The sequence below is a fragment of the Typopeltis vanoorti genome, chromosome 25 (assembly GCF_054136105.1).
Source record: "Typopeltis vanoorti isolate ZY-2024b chromosome 25, IOZ_Tvanoo_1.0, whole genome shotgun sequence".
NCBI classification, from domain to species: Eukaryota; Metazoa; Arthropoda; class Arachnida; order Uropygi; family Thelyphonidae; genus Typopeltis; species Typopeltis vanoorti.
The window spans coordinates 27,220,882-27,244,897 of record NC_143573.1 but is presented as its reverse complement, the minus strand read 5'-3'; the positions used below and the strand labels follow the sequence as shown (position 1 = coordinate 27,244,897).

General features: G+C 38.2%; 1 protein-coding gene across 1 annotated transcript in view; it reads right to left on the bottom strand.

Moving 5' to 3' along the window:
- Positions 1–24,016, bottom strand: part of Stt3A (catalytic subunit 3A of the oligosaccharyltransferase complex) — a 226,581-nt gene that overhangs the window by 92,809 nt on the left and 109,756 nt on the right. Inside the window, exon 6 of the mRNA XM_090414768.1 lies at positions 177–287. Coding sequence (XP_090270894.1) covers positions 177–287 — 111 coding nt within the window. The remainder of the gene's footprint in view (positions 1–176; positions 288–24,016) is intronic.

The window sequence follows — 24,016 nt, the reverse complement described above, 5'->3', positions numbered from 1 at the left end:
GGCAGATCCATTTCCTCTAAACTTTGCAGTTACAGGCTGGTATCAAATAAATGGAGCTACATGAAATCAGATTTTAGAAATTTAAAATATTAACTTTTTGTTAAAAAAAAAAACAACAACAATTTCTGATGCCTATTATATTCAGATAAAAAATGAAGTTAGGAAAAAATACTTGCCGTGCTGTAAGCTACATAAATTCGATGAGAAAAGCGTCCTGTGACCATAAGAGCCAAAACGTGTAAAGGAATTAGATTGATTAAGAACACATAGCCACCCCAAGAGGAAACCTAAACCAATATGAAATTAAACATCTTCATTTAATGTACAAATGCACTTGCTCTAATTCATTAAATATTATATAATAAATTTATAAGTTATTTCAAGTGTTAAACATATAAAAGTTACTCCAGGGAAGAAAAAAAGACTGGAGCATTGGGTGAATCTAGTATGATGATTCCAGTTTTGGTTTTAACTGTAAATATTGGACTTCATGTTGATCAAATATCTAGAAGAGAAGACAATAAATAAATAAATAAATAAATAAATAACCAACTAATTGAACTTGGAAAAAAAATATTTCAGCCAACTTTTTTTTCAGAAAGCAGCAAATCTTTTATTCAGTGATCCAAAATAATAATGCTAATAACAATTATTTGTAAACTAATTTGATTGCTAAATCAAATTAGTTTACAAATTTCTCTTTTCTTTAGAGAAAAAAAAAAAACACAATGAGGATATCTTTCTAAACTAACTTCTGCATTTAGCAGTCTTGTTCCATGGTGCTTTCATTTTGGCATTATTTCAAATTACTTCTAAAGAAATAAAGGCAGCATCATAATAAAAAATAAAAATAAAGTTTTCGGACCATTTCCTTTATTCTGCCATAAGTATAGGGTTCTACAAAGAATTAGATCCAATTACTGAAACCAGTGCTAAGTGAATGTACATCAAGCAGCTCATAAATTATCATTGATGTCCATATACTAAAAAGGAAAAAGCTTCTGATAACTACAAAAACTACTACAGCCTATTTGGATGAATTCTTTAAGTTGATTTCTGACAAAGATTAGCAACAGATTTTTCTTAGAAAAACATAAGTAAACATAAATAAGCTATTTTGCACCTAAGGTCATTAATGAGAAGGGGAGTGTGAATGGAATCAGAATTTTTTTCAGTTCCATTTTTTTGAACCTGGATGACAACTGAAATATGTCTCACACGGTTTAAGAACCATCTAGACCTGAAGCCTCTTTATACCAGGGAACATTATTGGTGCTGATGCCCTGAAATGATACAAGATATTACTCTGTACATAACAGGTATACTGAAGAAGCTTGAAAAGCTGATATGTGCAATCTGCTCTAGATTGTTCAAATGCTTTTTCACCACCTCTCTGAGATCACAATGGATGCATTCTTTCTTTATTATTCAGATGCACACTCTACCTTCTTACTCCCTTTGTAAAATTCTCTCACTAGCTGAGTACTTGCATACAATGTGACAGGTTTCCCTATCCTGGTAACTTGGGTTTTTCATACTGCAAAATAGGCATATCAGTCCACAATGCAGTTCATCATCATCAAATTCCTGCCATGTACCCTCAAGGGGTGTACAGGATATGACAGTACTACATGAAAAAAATTACATCATTATTAATTTCCTATCTACAATTTTCCTCCAAATCATCTGTTACTTGTCAAGACTCCAACATTATCAGATCTTATATTTCTATCGTCTAAAGCATTTTGTACCGTATCAATCCACCTATATCTTGGTCTTTCTCTGGGTCGTTTTCCTGCCAACCTGGCAGAGAACACTTGTTTTGCTAATCTTTCCTCGCCCATTCTGTTTAAGTGACCATACCACCTAAGATTAGCTCTGCTAACGCATTCCTGGATGCTGACAATGTCAAGTTCTTTCCTAATATCCTCGTTTTTAATATGATATTGCCATTGTTGCCATCTGTTCATGCCTATAATCTTTCTCAGGACTCTCATATCTGTGGTCTCTAGTCTTTGGTCAAGTGTTTTACTTCTGACCCAGCTCTCAGATCCATAAGTTAAAACTGGTTTGAACACTGTCGTGTACACAGCTAATTTAGTGTTCTGACTGATTTCTCTCTTATTCCATATGAATTTATTCAATTGACTTCCCACCATACCAGCGTTGCTGATTCTGTTGTCTATTTCTATATTTAATTTACCATCTTCAGTAAAAATCGTGCCTAAATAGCTGAAATGTTTTACTTGTTCCACAGGTTCTCCATTCACAACACAGTTGACATTTTCAATGATTTTGCCTATTTTCATTGTCTTTGTCTTTTTATTGCTGACCTTCATACCATATCTATTACAACAGCTATTCAATTTAGTCAGAGAATCTTGCAGACTTGTAGCAGATTTATTTAGAAGTACAACATCATCCGCATAAAGCAAAGAGCTGACATTAACATCTCCAATTTTGATATCATGTTTAATACCACTTTCCTTCATAATGTGATCCATATAGATAATGAATAACAGAGGGGATAATGTACATCCTTGTCTCACACCAGATTTAACATTAAATCATCTTCCTGTACTTCCTTCAATTCTAACTGCTGACTTACAACTCAAATAAAGAATAAGTATTGCTTGATATAATGCCCCATTGACACCATATAATTGAAGCATATTGAATAGCTTCTCTCTTGGCACCTTGTTATATGCCTTTTCCAAATCGACAAAACTTAAATACAGATCTTTGTTATATTCCCATGCTTTCTCGACTATTTGTCGTAAAGTGAAGATCTGATCCTGAGAGTTTCTATTTGGCCTGAATCCAGCTTGTTCTTCACCAAGCTTTTCTTCCACAATTCTTCTCAACCGTTTCTCAAGTATACTTGCATAGATCTTGCCAGGAACACTCAGTAGGGAAATACCTCTGTAATTCTCACATTCAGTTTTATTTCCCTTTTTATATATGGGTACTATGAGAGCTCTACTCCAATCATCGAGAATTCTTCCCTCTGTCCAGGCTTTCTGAACTATGCAGTGCAGCCACTGTAAGACTCTTATACCACCATACTTCAGCATTTCTGGTCGAATATCATCTACTTCTGCTGCCTTTCCACATTTCAAGCCTTTGATGGCTTTTTCTACTTCTAGTATGGATATGTATTCCTGACTGCATGCCTGGTCAGTGTTTTTTACCACTGTGCTGTCATCACTGCTTGTTTCATTTAGCAGTTTTTCAAAGTAATTACTCCATACTTCAAGGATATCTTTTTCTCCCATTTTCATGTCACCTTTATCATCTCTAATTCCTTTTACAGCACTCTTTCCTCCATTCTTAAGCTTCTTCAACAACCTCCAGAATATTTTGCCACCTTCTTGATATTTATTTTCTATATTCTTGCCAAAGTCCTCCCATGACTTTTGTTTAGCTAGTTTTACACAGTGTTTAGCATTCTTGCATTTGTCTCTATATTCTCTAAGAGCACAAGCTGACTTATTAGACAGGAACTTTTGGTATGCTTTCTTCTTTTCCTTCACTGCCTCTTTAACTTCCTATGTCCACCAGGGAGTTCTGATTTTTTTATCCTTACAGAACCTCACCACATGCCTCTCTGGCAGAATCAATCAATGTTTTCTTCAGAGTTTGCCACTGAATCTCCAAGGTTTGATTCCTGTTCTCAAACTCTTTCATTTTTTCTTCAATAATCTTTGTGTATTTTAGTCTACAGTTCACATCTGAGAGCTGCTCAACTTTTATTCGCTTTAAAACTTTCTTACATGTTATTCTTATCAATATGAAATTCAATTTTATCCTGCTCAAGACTAAATAGTGATCACTTCCAATTTCAAATCCTCTGTACACTCTGGTGTCCTGCACCATGGAGAAAACATCACTATCAACAATAACATAGTCAATGAGACTTTTCTTATTCCTAGCCTCTTCTCTCCATGTGAATTTGTGCACATTTTTATGTTGGAACATGGTGTTAGTAATAACCAGTCCATGTCCTGAGCAGAAATCCAACAGATATTTGCTATTATTATTAGCTTTGCTCTTTTCTCCAAATTTTCCCAAAATATTTTTGTATGTCTCACAATCATTTCCTACTCTGCTATTTAGATCCCCAACAAGGACCAACTTTTCATTTTTCATTGGGTCAGTTGCTTTTTCTAAAGCCTCAAAAAATTCCTCCACTTCTACCTTAGTAGAACCTTCTGTGGGACCATAGGCACAAATAAGTCTCATTGTCCAGTTCCCCATTCTCATATTTGCCCACATTACTCTACTTGAGACTGACTGCCATTCAAGAAGATTAGCCTCGTATTTTGTGTTGAATACTATGACTACTCCTTCTTTTCCTTGATTGTCATTGCCTGAATATAACATTTTGTATTTATTGCTCAGAAAGATCTCACCAGTTTTGGTCTTTTTTGTTTCAGTCACCCCTATTATGTCGATCTGGTACTTATCTAATTCCTCAGCTAGCTCCATTTCTTTGCCATTCAATCTTCTTACGTTGATAGTACCGATCTTTAACTCTGGTGATGTTGAGTTGGAGTTTATTTTCAGATTTGTTCCAGTAGCTGACTTTTCGCTGTTCGCCCTGGTTCCCTGGCGAAAACAACGGGGGCCTTGTTTAACCGGGCGACGCCCCAGCCAGCATGAAATTTTGTCATGTTGTACCATCATTTTTTATTTTGGTTTAACCAATAAGAATACAATTTGGTCGGCTAAATCCCAAATTGCCAGCCCATCCTCGTCCATTCAGTATCCAAGTAGATACCCAACATGGTGCACCACGAGAAGGTGAGGATTGGACATTAGGTCAGAAGCCCTGGTCGGTTCTCCGCATTCCTTTAAAGGCTATGTGGAGGTCTCCTCTCAGTTATACAGCTTTGACCCTTTACACTACATAATATGCTAGCCTCAACCTTAGTTGCTTTGGCCATAATTCAAAAACAACCCAAGCCTAGTTGAGTGTGCATACATGTAACTGACATATACTGGAATTTTATCAAGTTATTTTTATTTGCTTTATTTTATTCTATGTCTTATATTACCTGTCAATCGTAATTAGTTAATTTCATATAAACTATATAACTATTGAGTGAATGAAAGTTTTTTATTCACTAAATAGTTACTGTATATAATAAAATTAGTTTAATCCTTTATCCAAGTGTGAGCAAACAAAGTTTGCGCCTGAAGTATCTTCAGGACTAGGGTAAGGTGATACACACCAGGGCAACTCGTTGTAAAGGTGGAGAAAGCTACCAACACTCCTATCTCAGTATCTCCTATAATGCAAAACACATCTCCTTGCGGATATGTCTAATGTTATGCATTAAAGGAAGGGCCACTACCCAGACTAGTTTCGACCTTTATTGAGGTCTCTTCAGTGGGAGCCAGGCCCTAGTGGAAATACCAGGCAGAAGCATTAGCAGGTCATCTCTACCTATAGGAGTTGCCAAATGGTGGGCCACCCTTTTTTAATAAATTACTCTGGATTTAGAGAAAGATGTTGAAAGTTTATTTTTTCACTTGGTTAGAGTATATAATAAAATTAGTTTAATCCTTTATCCAAGTGTGAGCAAACAAAGTTTGCGCCTGAAGTATCTTCAGGACTAGGGTAAGGTGATACACACCAGGGCAACTCGTTGTAAAGGTGGAGAAAGCTACCAACACTCCTATCTCAGTATCTCCTATAATGCAAAACACATCTCCTTGCGGATATGTCTAATGTTATGCATTAAAGGAAGGGCCACTACCCAGACTAGTTTTGACCTTTATTGAGGTCTCTTCAGTGGGAGCCAGGCCCTAGTGGAAATACCAGGCAGAAGCATTAGCAGGTCATCTCTACCTATAGGAGTTGCCAAATGGTGTGCCACCATTTGGTGGCACACCATTTGGCAACTTCACATTCACACTTCACATTCACTTTTTGATTGACTTACAAACATGTCATGGTCAGTAGGGTAAATAAGGTTTCTAAGCAGATTAGGTATGCAATTTTATTCACTCAGTAACTATTTATTGATATTGAAAGTTTATTTTTTCACTTGGTTAGAGTATATATAATAAAATTAGTTTAATCCTTTATCCAAGTGTGAGCAAACAAAGTTTGCGCCTGAAGTATCTTCAGGACTAGGGTAAGGTGATACACACCAGGGCAACTCGTTGTAAAGGTGGAGAAAGCTACCAACACTCCTATCTCAGTATCTCCTATAATGCAAAACACATCTCCTTGCGGATATGTCTAATGTTATGCATTAAAGGAAGGGCCACTACCCAGACTAGTTTCGACCTTTATTGAGGTCTCTTCAGTGGGAGCCAGGCCCTAGTGGAAATACCAGGCAGAAGCATTAGCAGGTCATCTCTACCTATAGGAGTTGCCAAATGGTGTGCCACCCTTTTTTAATAAATTACTCTGGATTTAGAGAAAGATGTTGAAAGTTTATTTTTTCACTTGGTTAGAGTATATAATAAAATTAGTTTAATCCTTTATCCAAGTGTGAGCAAACAAAGTTTGCGCCTGAAGTATCTTCAGGACTAGGGTAAGGTGATACACACTTGGGGGGGGGGGGGGGTGGGGGGGGGGGGGGGTGGGGGGGGGGGGGGGTGGGGGGGGGGGGGGGTGGGGGGGGGGGGGGGTGGGGGGGGGGGGGGGTGGGGGGGGGGGGGGGTGGGGGGGGGGGGGGGTGGGGGGGGGGGGGGGTGGGGGGGGGGGGGGGTGGGGGGGGGGGGGGGTGGGGGGGGGGGGGGGTGGGGGGGGGGGGGGGTGGGGGGGGGGGGGGGTGGGGGGGGGGGGGGGTGGGGGGGGGGGGGGGTGGGGGGGGGGGGGGGTGGGGGGGGGGGGGGGTGGGGGGGGGGGGGGGTGGGGGGGGGGGGGGGTGGGGGGGGGGGGGGGTGGGGGGGGGGGGGGGTGGGGGGGGGGGGGGGTGGGGGGGGGGGGGGGTGGGGGGGGGGGGGGGTGGGGGGGGGGGGGGGTGGGGGGGGGGGGGGGTGGGGGGGGGGGGGGGTGGGGGGGGGGGGGGGTGGGGGGGGGGGGGGGTGGGGGGGGGGGGGGGTGGGAGTTTATAGTGTGGCTTTTTTTTCTTATAATTGTACTTCATTTTTTTAAATTCTGGATACAAGTGTTCTTCAGTAGTGTTTGTTGTTTATTCTTTTGTGTTATTGCTTGTTTTTTGAAAATGAAAAAGGAAAATGAAAAAAAAAAGGCATCTGTAAAGAAGCACATATCTACGGCACAAAAGCTTCGGCATGTAGATCGAGTTCTGTCCTGAATTTTTCCCAGTGGATGTATTGCAAGAATTGTTTCATGTATGCATCAAAAAAATGCAAAATATATGCGGACTGTCAGAGTAATGTAAAGAAGGAAAGCATTAATGCATGTGAAAAATGTATAGGTTAGAGTGTTTCGAAATGGGAGCTAGCATCACTGGTAGTAAACAAATATTGCATGGAAGTCATGATAACAAAGGGAATGAAGTGAAAGAGCTTGAGCAAGAGTTGATGAAAATGAAAAGTGAAATGAAATGAAACATCTGGAAGATGAGATCAAACAGCTAAAGAAGAAATTCACTGATGTGAATAAGGAGGAAGTTAGTATTACGAAGGAAGAGTCAAAGGATAATCATATAGCATGTGGACTTCTCAATCATTAGGGTGTGATGACTAATAAAGTACACAAAACATGCCTTCCTAGTGGAACATTGAAACAAATAACTGATGCTTTGCAGAGGAGGAAAGAGTGAGCATCAGAGTTAGTGGTAGTTATGAAAATATGGCAGAGAGCAACAAAATATAGTGGATTTTGCATATATGAGCCACAGTTCACAGAGAGAGTAACAGTAGCTCATTTTTCCATGAATGGCTACAGTGCTGACCAAACCTTAACATCTGTGACTTTTAGGTTACCTCAAAAGCATGGAGTATCAAGGAATAGTACTTCACCTGGCAGATTTGAAATACAAACTTGCTCATTATATGAGAAACCTTCCAACAGATCAGTTGCGTTTCACTGTAGACAATGTTGTATGAAGCAAACACTAACTCTGCAACATAGATATCCACTAATGCCTGTTATTTCCCATAGGGAGTAAGTGAAGCCGATTTTTTGTGCCCTATCTTCTTAGAGATTAAAGAGCAATCAGCCTCAACTGTAGTACATCAGAGACAGCTGCCCAAAGACTTAAAGAGTAATTTTAAATGTCGTAGGGAAAAGAGGTAGATAAGTGTCACCATCTCGTGGTCCCTAACCTTAATGCAAATATATTATTGCCTGAAATAATGTGAGTTATTCATGTTTCTTGAGCTTATGGGTACCCCCCCCCCCTGTTTCTGGGAGAAAAAACTTGCATGACTATGCCAGGGATCGACTAACTTGTGAAACTGGATTTAAAATATTTCTTTGGGTGGCCTAGAGCTATGAATGCAAATACCATTTCAGCGAGTTATACAGACTCTCTGAAATGTTTTCAGAGAGTTGGAAAACATTTTATTTTAATTGTGTGTACAAATCTCAAATCTTCTCTTACTAGAACAATGTTCCCATGTTGGAAGTTTTTTTCCACTTGGTTAGACTATAATAAATTTAGTTTAATCCTTTATCCAAGTGTAAACAAACAAAGTTTGTGCCTGAAGTATCTTCAGGACTGAGGCAACTCGTAGTAAAGGTGGACCAAGCCCGCATCACTCCTTGTCTTAGTATCGCCCATATTGCAAAGCACATCTCCTTGTGGAGACATGTATAATGCTATGCATTAAGGAAAGGGCTACTAATCAGACCGGTTTCAACCTTTATTGAGGTCTCGTCAGTGGGAGCCACACCCAGAGGTGGCGATACTAAGGTGAAGTCATATTTACGAGTTGCAAAGGATGTCTCACCTTATTAAATTACTCTGGATTTAGAGAAAGATGTTGGAAGTTTTTTCCACTTGGTTAGCCTATAATAAATTTAGTTTAGTCCTTTATCCGAGTGTAAGCATACAAAGTTTGTGCCTGAAGTATCTTTAGCACTGAGGCAACTCATGGTAAAGGTGGACCAAGCTCTCATCACTCCTTGTCTTAGTAGTGGCCCTTCCCTTAATGCACAGCATTATACATGTCTGCAAGGAGATGTGCTTTGCATTATGGGAGATACTAAGACAAGGAGTGATGAGAGCTTGGTCCACCTTTACCACGAGTTGCCTCAGTCCTAAAGATACTTCAGACACAAACTTTGTTTGCTTACACTTGGATAAAGGATTAAACTAAATTTATTATAGTCTAACCAAGTGGAAAAAAAATTCCATCTTTCTCTAAATCCAGAGTAATTTAATAATAAGGTGAGACACCTTTTGGCAACTCGGATAGGTAAATATGACTTCTTCATAGCTTCCACCTTAGTATCACCACCTCTGGGTCAGGGGCTCCCACTGATGAGAGCTCAATAACGGTTGAAACTGGTCTGAGTAGTGGCTCTTCCCTTATGCATAGCATTATATGTCTGCAAGGAAATGTGCTTTGCATTATGGGAGATACTAAGACAAGGATTGATGAGAGCTTGGTCCACCTTTACCATGAGTTGCCTCAGTCCTGAAGATACTTCAGGTGCAAACTTTGTTTGCTTACACTTGGATAAAGGATTAAACTAAATTTATAATGTTCCCATGTATGGAGTGCTGCATTTAGAACTTGCCTAAAAATTCTTGTCGCAGTGACACTTCTCATTTGTGGGATTGATATGTAAAGAAATTAATAAATATTGGATGCTCTGTTTCATTTCTATTTCTATATTATTATTCCTGACACCTCCAAGGAGTCCGAAGACTCATCGCGGGAGGACACCTACAACTGTCTCAACCACTACACCGAACCTCTACTACGAATCAGCTCCATCAACGCCATCTACCGCCCACCTCCACCACTACCACAACTAGTATATTTTGTCTGTAAATTGCGTGTGTTCTGAAGGGCTGATTTGTCTGTATGCGGGATGAAAAACCCGAGTTTCCGGGAGAAAAAACCCTGCTACCTCCGTATGAGATCGGCTAACTCACCTTTGATTGAAATCGACCAGATAAAGATTCCTCCCGTCGCGACGAGAATCTAACTTAGGCCTATTCCAATCGAAGGGCGCAATGTACCGTCGTTCTTCCAATTGCGCTACGGAGGCACAATTTACAGACAAAAAATACTAGTTGTGGTAGTGGTGGAGGTGGGCAGTAGATGGCGTTGATCGAGATGATTCGTAGTAGAGGTTCGGTGTAGTAGTTCAGACAGTTGTAGGTGTCCTCCCGCGATGAGTCTTCGGACTCCTTGGAGGTATCAGGAATAATAATAATAATAATAATAATTGATCTTAGAATGTTTTTTTCTTTGAGTCACCTAGTACTGTGGATGCCATAGAATATAATATATTTTTATGTTAGCAGACATGATTGAAAAATATATGCAAGCATTTCCAACAAACGATTGAAAGTACCTGCTGGATGCTTTAGAAATGGAACAATCTTTTAATTTTTTTTAATGTTATACATGTACATGCTATTACAAATAAAAAAAATCTTCAAAATGCTTTATCAGTGACAATGCAAAAGCTTTTTTGAAAGACTAAACAAGTCCATAAACACAGATCTCTTTAATTTGTCTTATAAAAGAATAAAGAGATCGCAAGAAATTACAAATCCCAAGAGATGAGATCTGTAATGGAACAATTAATCCCTAACATCCCTAGAGTTTCAATTCAAGTGTTTTAGTTCAGGATTTGAGGTATACAGTAGATAACATCTGGGTGATATAATGACTGATTTTATTTTATTTTATATGGAAATTCGGGAATTAAATGAAATTAATCAAAAAATATCAGCTAACGCCTTTTATTCCTATATAGGGGACAGGAGTATCTTTTAACCCTATCTAGCTTTTGGAGACTGAGTGGGCAGTTCAAACTCCACCAGTTACCAATCAGAGATAGCTGGTCCAAGACTATCACTAATTATAAGTGGCAACCGATGAAAAGACAGGCAAACAAGTGCTGCCATCTCTTGAATGACCCGATCTCTCAGTACCTAACTATGCACTGATAAATTGGGTCAGGTCGAGAAATTGGAATGGTAGACGGAACAGAGAATACAAATGAAAATCTCAAAAGTGTTGACTGAAAGAATTGTAGGATAGATGAAAAGAATGAAGAGTTGGCTGTAAGGAGATAGCTCAAATACGCGACTGATTGCACAGGACAAACCTGAAGCTGCAACGAATGCAGAAATTTCTGGCGAGTGGGTTAGCTGATATCAGAAAGAAAGAAGTGCAAGAAAAAAAAATGCTTGAGTAAGAGAATAAAAAATTAAGGAGCCAGTCTTGTACATTGATTCTATAATAAGAGGTGTGATTGGTGAGAGATTGACAAAATCTTGCTTCCCGGGTGCAAAATTATTAAAAATTAATGTTAATGAGGCTATTAGAATGCAAAAGGGTAAAGTGAAAGGGTTGATCATTTTGGCTGGAAAGAATGATTTGAAAGGAGAAAAGTATGGCATGAGGAAGGACATGAAAGAATTGCTGGAAGTAGTAAAAGAAAAGAGTGAGAAACTTAAGATAGTGCTACTGTGTTAACATGGTAACAGATGTTCACCAGGCATCCGCTGAGTAGAGAGTATAGCATGATTCATTGCTGTATAACAGCTTTCCAAGCTTCTCCGTCCCACTGTACATGCTCTTTGCACCACTGAAGATGATGCTGCATATTAGTTCTATCATGGAAACCCATGTGAGAATTGGTTCTGAATGTTTTTGTGCAGATTCATGTTCCACGATAAGTCCAGAACTCCACATTCAGCATGTCGGCTGTCGAATGCCAGTTTTTACATATTTTCCTTTGAAGCATCCTATGGTCACGTTCTCTGGGTTGTCCGCTGCAGGTACCACTTGCAGTTGACCCTTTGCTCTTTCATCTCAGTATGGTATCACTGATTGTTGACCTGGGATGGCCCAATTTGTGAACATTTGCTGAACAGATATGAACGTGGCATCCTATCACAATGCCTCTTCCAAACTCCACCAGTTTCCTTCTTGCAGCCATTTCACACATGCACACACAGTTGCAGTGATTAGGAGCATCATATTCCAATTAGAGTTGACTGAGAGCTTTCATATTTCCAGTGTTCTTCAAGAAGACTCATTGGCACCATGACGTTTTTTATTATTACTCTTGACTATGTATTCAGACTTAGAGGAAATGGGTAGAGAATAATTCTCGAAAATTTGTCAAGACAAACCCACCTATGTAGTCTGCTTTGCAGATGATGTGTTGATTGACTAGCATTCAGATGCCAAAACCACCTAGAGAATTTATGCAAAAATGCAGCACTCAGGCCTGTGTAGCTTGCATCCTCTGTACTTGAAGTTAGACTTAGGTTCAAGTCTAGTCACCAACTTGAACTTTTTTCTAAGCCTATCTTTGACCGATTCCTGAGTTAGTTGATATCTGACATGAGCAAGTGGGTTTTTTCCCCCAGAAAGTCTGGTTTTGTCCTGTAAACTCAATAAAATCGACCATAGTACTGACATTATTTCAGACAGTAACATATCCTGTTAGGGTTAGGTACCAAGAGATGGCAGCCACTTGTTTGCCAGTCTCTTCATCAGTGGCCGCCTATAATTAGTGATAGACATGGGCCAGCTATCTCTGATTGGCTACTGGTGGAGATTGAACTGCCCACTCATTCTCCAAAAACTAGATAGGTGTATAAATGCCTTGCCTACACCCTATAATGGAATAAAAAGGTGTTAGCTGGTTTTATTTTTTGATTGGTTTTATTGCTGTTGACTGCCAATTCATAGTTTAGCCAATTATATATATATATATTATATAATTAACTGACCACTCTTGAAGAAGTAAACGATTTTGAGTACCTTGGTTTGTACATCAATACTTGGACATTGTGAAATGAAAGCACACTCTTCAGTTCTCTAAAAGCTTAACTAATATTTGGAATTCCAATCTCATTACCACAAATACCAAAATTCGTCTGCAGAAAACAAGTCAAGCCATATTTATATATGGTTCCCAGAGATGGAACATCACTACTCAACAAGCAATCGCATTCCTAACACTCCCATTCTCTAAGAAAGCCAGTAAAAAAAAAGATCGCTAATAGAAAAAAAATAAGCTAATGCCTTTTATTGGCTTATAGGGAGTAGGCGAGGCCTTTTAACCATATCTAGCTTTCGGAGACTGGGTGGGCAGTTCAATCTCCACCATTAGCCAATCAGAGATAGCTGGCTCATGACTATCACAAATTATAGGCAGCAACCAATGAAGAGACAGGCAAACAAGTGCTGCCATCTCTTGGTACCTAACCCCTAACAGGATGTGTTACTGTCCAAAATAATGTGGGTTCTAAGGTAGATTTTCTTGAGTTTATAAGGATGAAAAAACAGTTTCCGAGAGAAAAAACCAATTTGCCTGTGCTAGAGATCAACTAACTCAGGAAATGGTTGAAGAAAGGCATAGAAAAGTTCCTCCATTTGGCGACTAGACTTGAACTATTACTCTATCTTCAGGCAGACTGGTGCAAAAGATGCAAGTCACACTTCCACTGTGCTACAGGCTTCAGAGAATGCTAATATAAAATAGTTGAATTACTGAGTGACCACTTTGGAATGGTATAATAATATAAAATAGTTGAATTACTGACCACTTTGGAATGGTATATGCTAATCTAGATATCCAACTTCACCTACGTTCAATGCTCTTGCTCTACAGACAAACTAATGACCAGAGGGGAAGAGGAAGACAAAGACAACAGTTTTGGTAATACAAAAGCAAATTTCTTTTTGAAGACAAGATTCGTGAATCACCTGACACAAAAGAGCCCCTTGGCTAATTTTAATTAAATAGACTATTTCCATGAGTTGAATGTGCAAGTAACGAAAACTTAGGCAATTAGGGTGGATGCAGGTGAGTGTTGGATGCTTCCATTCTAGTGGCCTCATTGCCAGAGTAATCGTACCATAATGGTATGAAAGCAACTCTGGATAGTGCTTGCTTTCAACACGTGGTTTTGAAAACAGTATTGTCAGTGGCTAGAAGGATTCTGATTGAGGTTTTCAGTCACCATCCTACATCAAGAATCTAAAGGCATTTGGTTCTGGATGCACGCATGGCATGACACAGCCACACATCTAGCCAACTATGGCCTCTACAATATGGTCAGCCAACACTTCACTAATACTAGGTTAGAGTTGCCACAGATTCGGCCAGTCAAACCTGCATCTCTTTCTTTTCTTTCATTAGTTTGCCAAGCATATGATCATTGCTCCCATCTTAAACTAAAGTAGCTTAAGCTTATTCTAACTTACATCTTTTTCTAGTGGTCTGACCACTCCCGTTGTTCTATTATCCTAATTTATATACTCATTTAACTATCCTACTAATAGCTTTAAGCCTAATAGTCTATAATTATGCTTAACTTTATCATTAAGCATGAGCTGAAAAAAAAATGTCCTAGAGGATATACGTAGGCTGTTCAATAATAAGACTATATTTATACAAAAAACAGATTACCTTTAATCGTCATCATTTACATGGTCCTTTTCGAAGTAATAACTACTGTGAGATGTGATGCATTTTTCCCAACGTTGCGTCCACTTCTTAAACACATGTGAGAGTCCGTATTTTGAGAGTTCTTTCAAAACCGCCTCTGCAGCTTTTACACATGCTTTGTTGCTTTCGAAATGGCAGCCTCTTAGTGGTTTCTTGAGCTGAGGAAACAGCCAGAAATCGCACGGTGTGCGAGATCAGGACTGCATGGAGGGTATGGTAGGATATCTGTGTTGTTCTTCTGCAAAACGTCCACTACACAACCAGCAATATGTGGCCTTGCATTATTGTAGTGCAATAAGAAGCAATTCTTCAGCAGTGGACGCTTCCTTTTGACGTGCTTGATGATAATCGCTGCTGTGTTGATCATTGTCTCTTTGATGGACGTTGAAGGTCTTCCCTCACGTTCAAGAACTTCCACAATTTGCCTTCCTTAAAAGTTTTATGCCAGTGAAAAACACTTGCCCTCGACATTGCTTCATCGTGGAAAGCTTCGCGTATCATGGTAAAAGTGTCCGATGCCGATTTTAGCAAATGCACACAAAATTTAATCGCATAACGCGGTTCCAAGGAAGCTTCCATTTCGAAGACTGGTCGCACCTCGTAGGCACGCCGATGAGCACTTGCGTTTAGTGACATGACACTCTGGCACATCAGCCCGTATATGCCATCTATCAACCTCTTTTGTTAATACAGACAGCAACATTTCTTTATTCCACAGAAATTAATATTGTGATGAGTGGTTTCGCCACAGTAAAATTAGTCTTATTACTTATTGAACAGCCCATGTATAAAGAGAACAGTGACCAGCAAGATAATGAGTATAAGTTTCAGGCAAGAAAGATGGCCAGCATGATAAGGAAAATGAAATCAGATTATGAAAAGAAACTAACAGAGCAGAAAAGGTAATCCCAAAGAGTACATCATTACATGACAAGTAAGAGGAAGAATGACTAGAAGAATCTGGCAATTGAAGCATATAAAATAGTTGAATTACTGAGTGACCACTTTGGAATGGTATATCATCCAAGTGAAGTTACTGCCATGATATATGTAACAGTGATGTGGGAACACAGGTGGATGAAATGAAGGTTCTTAGGATATTGCAGAATTTTAATGTAAATATAGCTGTGGGATTAGATGGGATATCAGATCGTATTTTTCAAGAATGTGCAAGGGAATTGGCAATGCCTGATTAGGCACTTTAAGTCTCAGCTCTGGGCAAAGAAGATCTACAGGAGTGGAAAAAAGAACAAAATAATTTCTTTGCATAGGGGAGGATCTTAGATTCTAGTGCAAATTACAGACAAATCAGTATCGCAGCAGTGGTGGTAAAAGTACCAGAAAATTTAGTCAAAAAGAGAATTCAAGAATGAATGGATAAGAATATGATACTCTATGAGGGACAGGGACAACACGGCTTTGTGACGGTTCGGTCTTGCCTTGGTAATTTACCTTTTATAAAAGAATGACAGCTGAGTTGAATAAAGGGAATGGCTACAAGATTCTGCTGTATTTGCAAAGGCACTTGACAAAATACCACACGGAACTCTGCTATGCAATCCAGAACAAATTAGAATGGATATGACACCAGTTATAGGTAAGAGGATGACTGATGGACAGATACCAAAAAAGTGGTATATGGAAGGGCAAAATCAAGGAGTAAGCAGGTGCCACAAGGTTACGTGCTAGGACATTACCGTTGTACATAAATGAGATAGGAAATTATCTGAAAAGAAATATTCAGTTGTTTGCTGATGAAGTAAAATTAGATAGAGTAACAGTTAATCTAGGTGAAGTAAAGAGCTTGCAGGATGACTTAAATAGGCTGTCAGTATGGCCAAAAAATAATGGATGTGTTTAATGTGGAAAAACATAAAGTTATACCTTTTGGGACAAACTGATTACAAGTTATGTACTACTTTGATGGAAATGTACTCCAGGAAACAGATAAAGCTAGGGATTTAGGGTGGTGGTAGACCAGGGGTGGCCAACCTTTTATTTTCCATGCACCAATATTTTCACGTATGAATTCAGATGTGCCATACAACTCTTGTATCTTTAAAAATATGTTGTTATAGACATGTTTAATAAAATCGAATTCACGCTTACCATCACCTTCTGTTTTCCTTTTGCTCATTTTCTTTTGCACTGTGATAAGTAATTGAATGTAGAAAGGCTTGATTTTTCACAAAGTACAAAACCACAAATGTTCACAAGGGACGAACAAAGCACAACTCCATAGCGTACGAGTATTTGTAAACTGACTGACAAAAATCTGCGATGCACCGCTGTTGCTAACGCTTGGTGCCTCCGGATCAAACAAGTAATGTGCAAAAGATGTGCATGAGACAAAGTCGCTAAAAATAATGATTAAGTTTTAGCCTTTTTCCCCCTACAAATCGGTTTCTGATTGATATTTTTTTTTTGCATAAATAGGCTTACTTTTTTTTATTACTATCGTCATCATTGGGGTCCAATGCACCACTTTGGGCGCATGCGCTACAGATTGGCCATCCTGTGGTAGATAGTTGAAGTTTAGAGGGTATAGGTAATTTATGTCTGTACATGAATGCTAGGAGTATCAGAAACAAAGGGGTAGAGTCTGTTGCCTTGGTCAATATGTTGGGAACTCAGATTGCAGGCATTAGTGAGACCTAGCTATCAGAGTCATACTAACTGGTATCGAGTGCAAAGGTTACAGTATTTTTAGGAAGGGTAGACAGGATAGGAGAGGGGGCTGTGCTGGTAATGATATCAGATGACTTGAATCCAGTTAGAGTTGAGACCTATGACTGTAATGCTAGTAAGTTTTTCATGTCGCAGTCAGGTTGAAGACATTTGGTGTGAGGTGGAATCTAACAAGATTATATACATAATTAAAAAAATATTAAAAACATACTTAATTTATTGAGCTGTTTCGACACAACTTCCTTAAGCGGTATGTGACAGAAGGAAGTCATGGTCACAGAATTTTTATACAATAAAACCTGCGGTGAATTCATCACTAAAAGACACACGTACTAATGACAGTGATAAGTTTTAATACGTAAATATTTCATCCCAAGTATCTTGAGACATCCTCAGTACAGTAATTCAAACAATACTATGAATAACATGCAGTTAGGGTGCATGATTACACTGGAATCTCAATATGCGTGCAGTAATGTGTTATAGAAGTAAATTAAAATATAACTGGAAAAAAAAAAAGCATATAAAGAGACTATTTTACACAATTTCTTATGGCAATTTCCCATACTTTAGGAATATTAAGAACGTCGTTGCGGTTTAAATTTGGTCTGTGTAGTAGAGCTTCAGCACTTTCTTTATATAAACGTTCATTTTTATGTAAAGATCTATGTAAAAGTTTTGACTTTTCCAAATGGATCCTATGGTTTTTTGTTTTCAACTCCGTGTTGAGAGAGGCCAGATTTCTGCAGTTTGAAAAGACGAATGTGGTCTTGATGTTCCGAAATGCGTTTCTGAACAGATCTACATGTCTGTCCAAAGTAAGACAAACTGCAGGAGCATGGGATCTCATAAACGCCAGGTAACATCAGAGGTACAAGTTTGTCCTTAGAAGAAGGTAACAAGTTATAGATCTGGTTGATGGATTTGTAAGTAGTGGCAAAATTGTATTTCTTCATAATTTTTGAAAGACATTTGGAGATACCTTTGACATAAGGTATGGGAATCCTACGGGCTTCTTCTTGTCTAGGTTGTGTGTGGGGAAGTGACCGATGATTTTTTGAGTTGTTTTAAGATTATATCCATTTAGTATGGCAGTAAATAATGAAATAATCAAAAATATTGCCATACTAAATGGATATAATCCTAAAACAATTCAAAAAATCATCAGTCACTTCCACACGCATCAACCTAGACAAGAAGCAGCCCATAGGATTCCCATACCTTAAATCAAAGGCATCTCCGAATGTCTTTCAAAAATTAGGAAGAAATACAATTTTGCCACTACTTACAAACCCATCAACCAGATCTGTAACTTGTTACCTTCTTCCAAGGACAAACTCTCACCTCTGATGTTACCTGGTGTTTATGAGATCCCATGCTCCTGCAATTTGTCTTACTTTGGACAGACAGGTAGATCTGTTCAGAAATGCATCTAGGAACATCAAGACCACATTCGTCTTTTCAAACTGCAGAAATCTGGCCTCTCTCAACACGGAGTTGAAAACCCAAACCATAGGATCCATTTGGAAAAGTCAAAACTTTTACATAGATCTTTACATAAAAATGAACATTTATATAAAGAAAGTGCTGAAGCCCTACTACACAGACCAAATTTAAACCACAATGACGTTCTTAATATTCTTAAAGTATGAGAAATTGTCATAAGAAATTGTGTAAAATAGTCTCTTTATATGCTTTTTTTTCCCTCAGTTATATTTTAATTTACTCCTATAACACGCTACTGCATGCATATTGAGATTCCATTGTAATCATGCGCCCTAACTGCATGTTATTCCTAGTATTGTTTGAATTACTGTACTGAGGATGTCTCAAGATACTTGGGATGAAATATTTACATATTAAAACTTATCACTGTGGTTAGTACGAGTGTCTTTTAGTGATGGTCACAGAGTATCAGAGGGGAATTTCTGTTAAAGACATACCCATTCTGCCTCTGGTTGGTCAGTGATCATGTGGTACTCAATTGGGAAGTGGCAAAGTTTATGAATGTTCCATCCAGAAAAGGTTACATGCTGAACTACAAAGCACGAAATTATACCCAGCATACCACCTGAGGAGTATGCTAGGTTCAGTGAAATGGTATCGGTTGGATGGGAAATATTTAAAAAATACCTAAATGATGTAATATCAGAATGTGTCTCTAGATTTCGAAGAATAAATAGGAGTGGGAGTAAGAGGAGGAGCGAAATGGATGTGTGATCTAATTAAGCAGGAGATGTGTAAGAAAAAAGATGATGCAGAAGGAATACTGTCTGCATAAGAATGATGTCAGTTATAATTATAAGCAGCAGGCAGAATATTCACAAGTGTTATATGGAAAGCTAAGTCTGAGTGTGAAATGAAACTCTGAAATGAAATTTAACTCTGGAAGTTAAAGACAATCCAAAAGAATTCTATCGTTATGATGCAAGTAAAAGAACGAATTTGAAAGAATAACTCTACTGAATGCAGATGATATGCGGATGACCGATGCAGAAGTGATTGTTCAACTAATGAGTAGCCATTTTGCTAAAAGCTATCAACCTGGTATATGCAACATTGAACTCGCCAGTACCTCTTCACTGTAAGAGGTACTGGGTACAACAACTCTTGCATATGAGTTGTTGCACAAACTGAATAAGAATTCTGAAATAGGAAATGACGGGATATATAATTTGTCTCACAACAGGGAAGATTTCACAGGAATAGAAAGAATGTATAGTAATCCCATTGCACAAGTGTGGTGCAAGGACCAATGTATCCAACTATCTTTGGGAATGTTTAGAGCTCGCATTAAATGGATTGATAATCTCGATTTCGTAATAAACAGCATGGGTTTATTAAGGGGGTCATGTTTTATAAACTTGCTCACATTCTATAATAATGTTCCCACTGAGTTAGACAAGGGGAATGGATATACCATGATACTTTTGGAGTTTGCTAAGGCTTTTGACAGAAAGAGTATGGAAGACTGTTGCATAAATTGGAGAATATGGGATTGGTTTATAAACTATTAGCAAGGATCAGAGGATGGCTGACTGACATACCAAAAAGTTGTATATGAAAATTCAAGGTAACCAGTGGTGTGCCTCAAGGATCAGTTCTTGCACCATTATTATTCAATCTGTACATTAATGACACTGGGAAGGATTTGGCATCCAAGATACAGCTATTTGCTGATGATGCAAATATAGATAAAGGTAATCAGGAGGGCTGCTGATATGGAGTACTTGCAGAATGATTTGAATAGGCTGGAATTGTGGGCATGGGGAAATGGATATCAGTAAATGTAATGTCATACACTTTGGTGTGATTAGATATCCAGTGTTGTATTATATTGGTGAGATTATGCTAGAAGAAACTGAACTGGCTAGGGATCTTGGAGTTTTAGTACACAGGAAGATAAAGTTCAAAGGTCATACAGCAAATGTAAATACAACTCAGAGAATAATTGCAATGCCGAAACAAACCTTAACATGTCAAGATAAGGAAGTCCTTTTGTTCCTTTACAAGGCCTTGATAAGACTTCATTTGGACTATTGCATGCAGGTTTGGTTTCCTAGTTTCCATGCTAATTCTGATACAGTGGAGAGAGTGCCAAAAATGATATCAGCATTGTGGAATACTAATTATGAAGACAGATTGAGAATTTGTAGGCCGCAGCTGCCAGCAGAGTGACATGATTGAGACTTACTAATTTCTGAAAGGATCATACAGGATTTCAGTTGATGGAATTATTTTACAGAGGGTGGGGAAAGGACAAGAGAGCATCCTTGGAAGCTGAGAATGAATGCCACTAAGAAGGGGGTGAAGGCTAGATTTTACTCTCATAGAGCTATTCATGATTGGAATGGATTGCTGTTGAATGTTGTGTGTTCAAGGTAGTGTGAACGAATTCAAGAACAAGTATGACAGTTGGTGTGAATAGTATGGCCTCCATTGATGAGTTCCTGACTCCCTGGAGGTCTCTCTTAATAATATTGCATTGCAAAGTAGCTAGGGCTGGCTCTAGGCACAAGAGGCACCAGCCTAGGGGCACAATGACTTTGGGGTGCCAACATCGTAAAAAAAAGTAACAGTATTAGTCGAAGTAATAGTAAGTGGAAGCTTTGGTGGCATGAGCAGTGTCCCCCCAAAATGCTCTATATGCACTTTTTTTTGGCAATAAGTATAAACTGCTTTTAACAATAAAGAATTTTATGATGACTGTCTTGTCTTACAATGCATTGATAAAACTGGCCTAAGGGTGCCACATACCCTTGAGCAGGCACTGAAAGTAGCTCATAAGATTACTTGGCTACAGAAGAATGCACTAACAAGTAGAGATAAGGAAGTTATTCCTCTTTATAAGGTCTTGATACATCCACATCTGGATTATTGTGCTTAGGTGTGGTTTTCTGAGGATGAGGAAGTAATGGAGATGATTCAGAGACCATGATAGTGAGTAGTATGTGGAATGTTCCCTATAAGGCCAGAATATGGTTTATGGGTTGCAGAAGTTGGTTGATAGGTGAAAAAGAGGAGATATGATAAACATTTAAGTTATTACTTCAAGGGTTTTATAGGATTGAAACAGGCAAAATGTTTTAGCACTTGGCTATAGGAGAAAGAACAAGAGGTCGTCGTTGGAACAAGAGGCACCGGCCTAGGGGCACAATGGCTTTGGGGTGCCAACATTGTAAAAAAAGTAACAGTATTAGTCAAAATAATAGTAACAGTGGAATCATTGGTGGCATGAGCAGTGCTCCACACCCCCCCCCCATATATGCACTTTTTTTTGGCAATAAGTATAAACTGCTTTTAACAATAAAGAATTGTTTTTACAATAAACTGCTTTTAATATATATATATATATATACACACACACACACACATATTATGTGTATAAGTGAAGAGCCTCTATATACAAGTAGCCTAGTCATGAAGATAGGTCACATCCAAACTTTGCTTACACTTGGATAAAGGATTAAACACGAATATAATTTGTGAAGTTTAAATTGGAAGAAGGGATAAACTACAAAGAATTCTATATGTATTTAAAAGTGACCTAATTTCAAAAATATGCAGTCAGTGACAGTGTGGAGAACTTCTCTCCTCCCATCCCCCCACAAAAACGGTTTTAAATTAAGGGTCATCCTTTGCCAAAAATGATGGGAAACAGTGTGTTAGATTAATCAAAGAAAATATGTAACAAGTCAATTTTACATCTAGGTGATATCTTAGTGATACAACTCATACTATAAGTGGAAGAGAGACAAATTACAGACTTTTTTTTTTTTTAAACGTGTTTACAGTTGTAGTTGGGCAGAAGTTGCGAATAATATCTTTTGGCAAGGACCAAAAAGTGTTGCTTCTACCTGCATGCTTCATGTTATTTTACAACTTCTGTTAAATATGTGTTAATAAAGAGAAGCAACAAAAAGGGAAACATATGCAAACTGGAATGTGTTGTGGCATGGATAAAGTTTGGCTGACTTTTTGTTTCCCCCAAACGAATACAATATTTATAAGTTATTTCAAGTTGCATTTTAAAGGAAACCATTTCTTTTACTTGATAAAAAGTAGTTAACCTTCAAAATGAATGCAATTTTAGTGATAACATATTCTGTTTGAACATAAAATTCTCTTAATTAAAACAAAACACGCGTATTAACTACAGTGAAAATTATTTAATTGTAAATATTTCATCCTAAGTATCTTAGGACATCATCTGTACAGTAGTTTTAAACAATAATAGGAATAACATACAGTCAGAGTGCATGATTACAATAGAATCTCATGGAATGTGCATAACGTGCTACAGTAGTACAAAAAAAAAATAAATAAAATAAATAAATAAATTAAAAAAAAAAATCATAATAAATAATAATAATAATTATTTAACACAATTTTGTATGACAATTTCCCATACTTTAGGAATAGTAAGAATGTCGTTGCGGTTTAAGTTTGGTCTGCGTAGTAGGGCTTCAGAACTTTCTTTGTATAAACGTTCATGTTTATATAAAGATCTATGTAAAAGTTTAGACTTTTCCCAATGGATCCTATGGTTTGGATTTTCAATTCCGTGTTGAGAGAGGCCAGATTTCTGCGGTTTAAAAAGACGAATGTGGTCTTGACGTTCCAAGATGCGTTTCTGAACAGACCTACCTGTCTGTCCAAAGTAAGATAATTTGCATGAGCATGGAATCTTATAAACGCCAGGCAACATCAGAGGTGAGAGTTTGTCCTTGGAAGAAGGTAACAAGTTACAGATCTGGTTGATGGGTTTGTAAGTAGTGGCAAAATTGTATTTCTTCATAATTTTAGAAAGACGTTCTGAGATGCCTTTAACGTAAGGTATGGGAATCCTATGGACTTCTTCCTGTCTGGTTGGGTGTGTGGAGAAGTGACTACTGATGATTTTTTGAGTTGTTTTAGGATTATATCCATTTAGGATGGCTGTATTTTTGATTACTTCTAATTCCTGGTTTAAAGATTCTTCAGAGGAGCAGAATTTGTGGTCTCTGGAAACTAGTGATTTAATAATGCCAGATTTCTGAGATGGATGATGAGCAGAAGAATTGTGAATGTAGGCTTGCGAAAGACAGACGTGGCGATGGAACCGTCTTCTTTTATTTATATTTACAATTTTTATTTATATTTGAAATATTTACAATTCAATAATTTTCACTGTGGTTAATACGTGTTTCTTTTAATTATGATTGCACCACAGGTTTCATTATTTAAAAAAAAAAATTCTCTGCT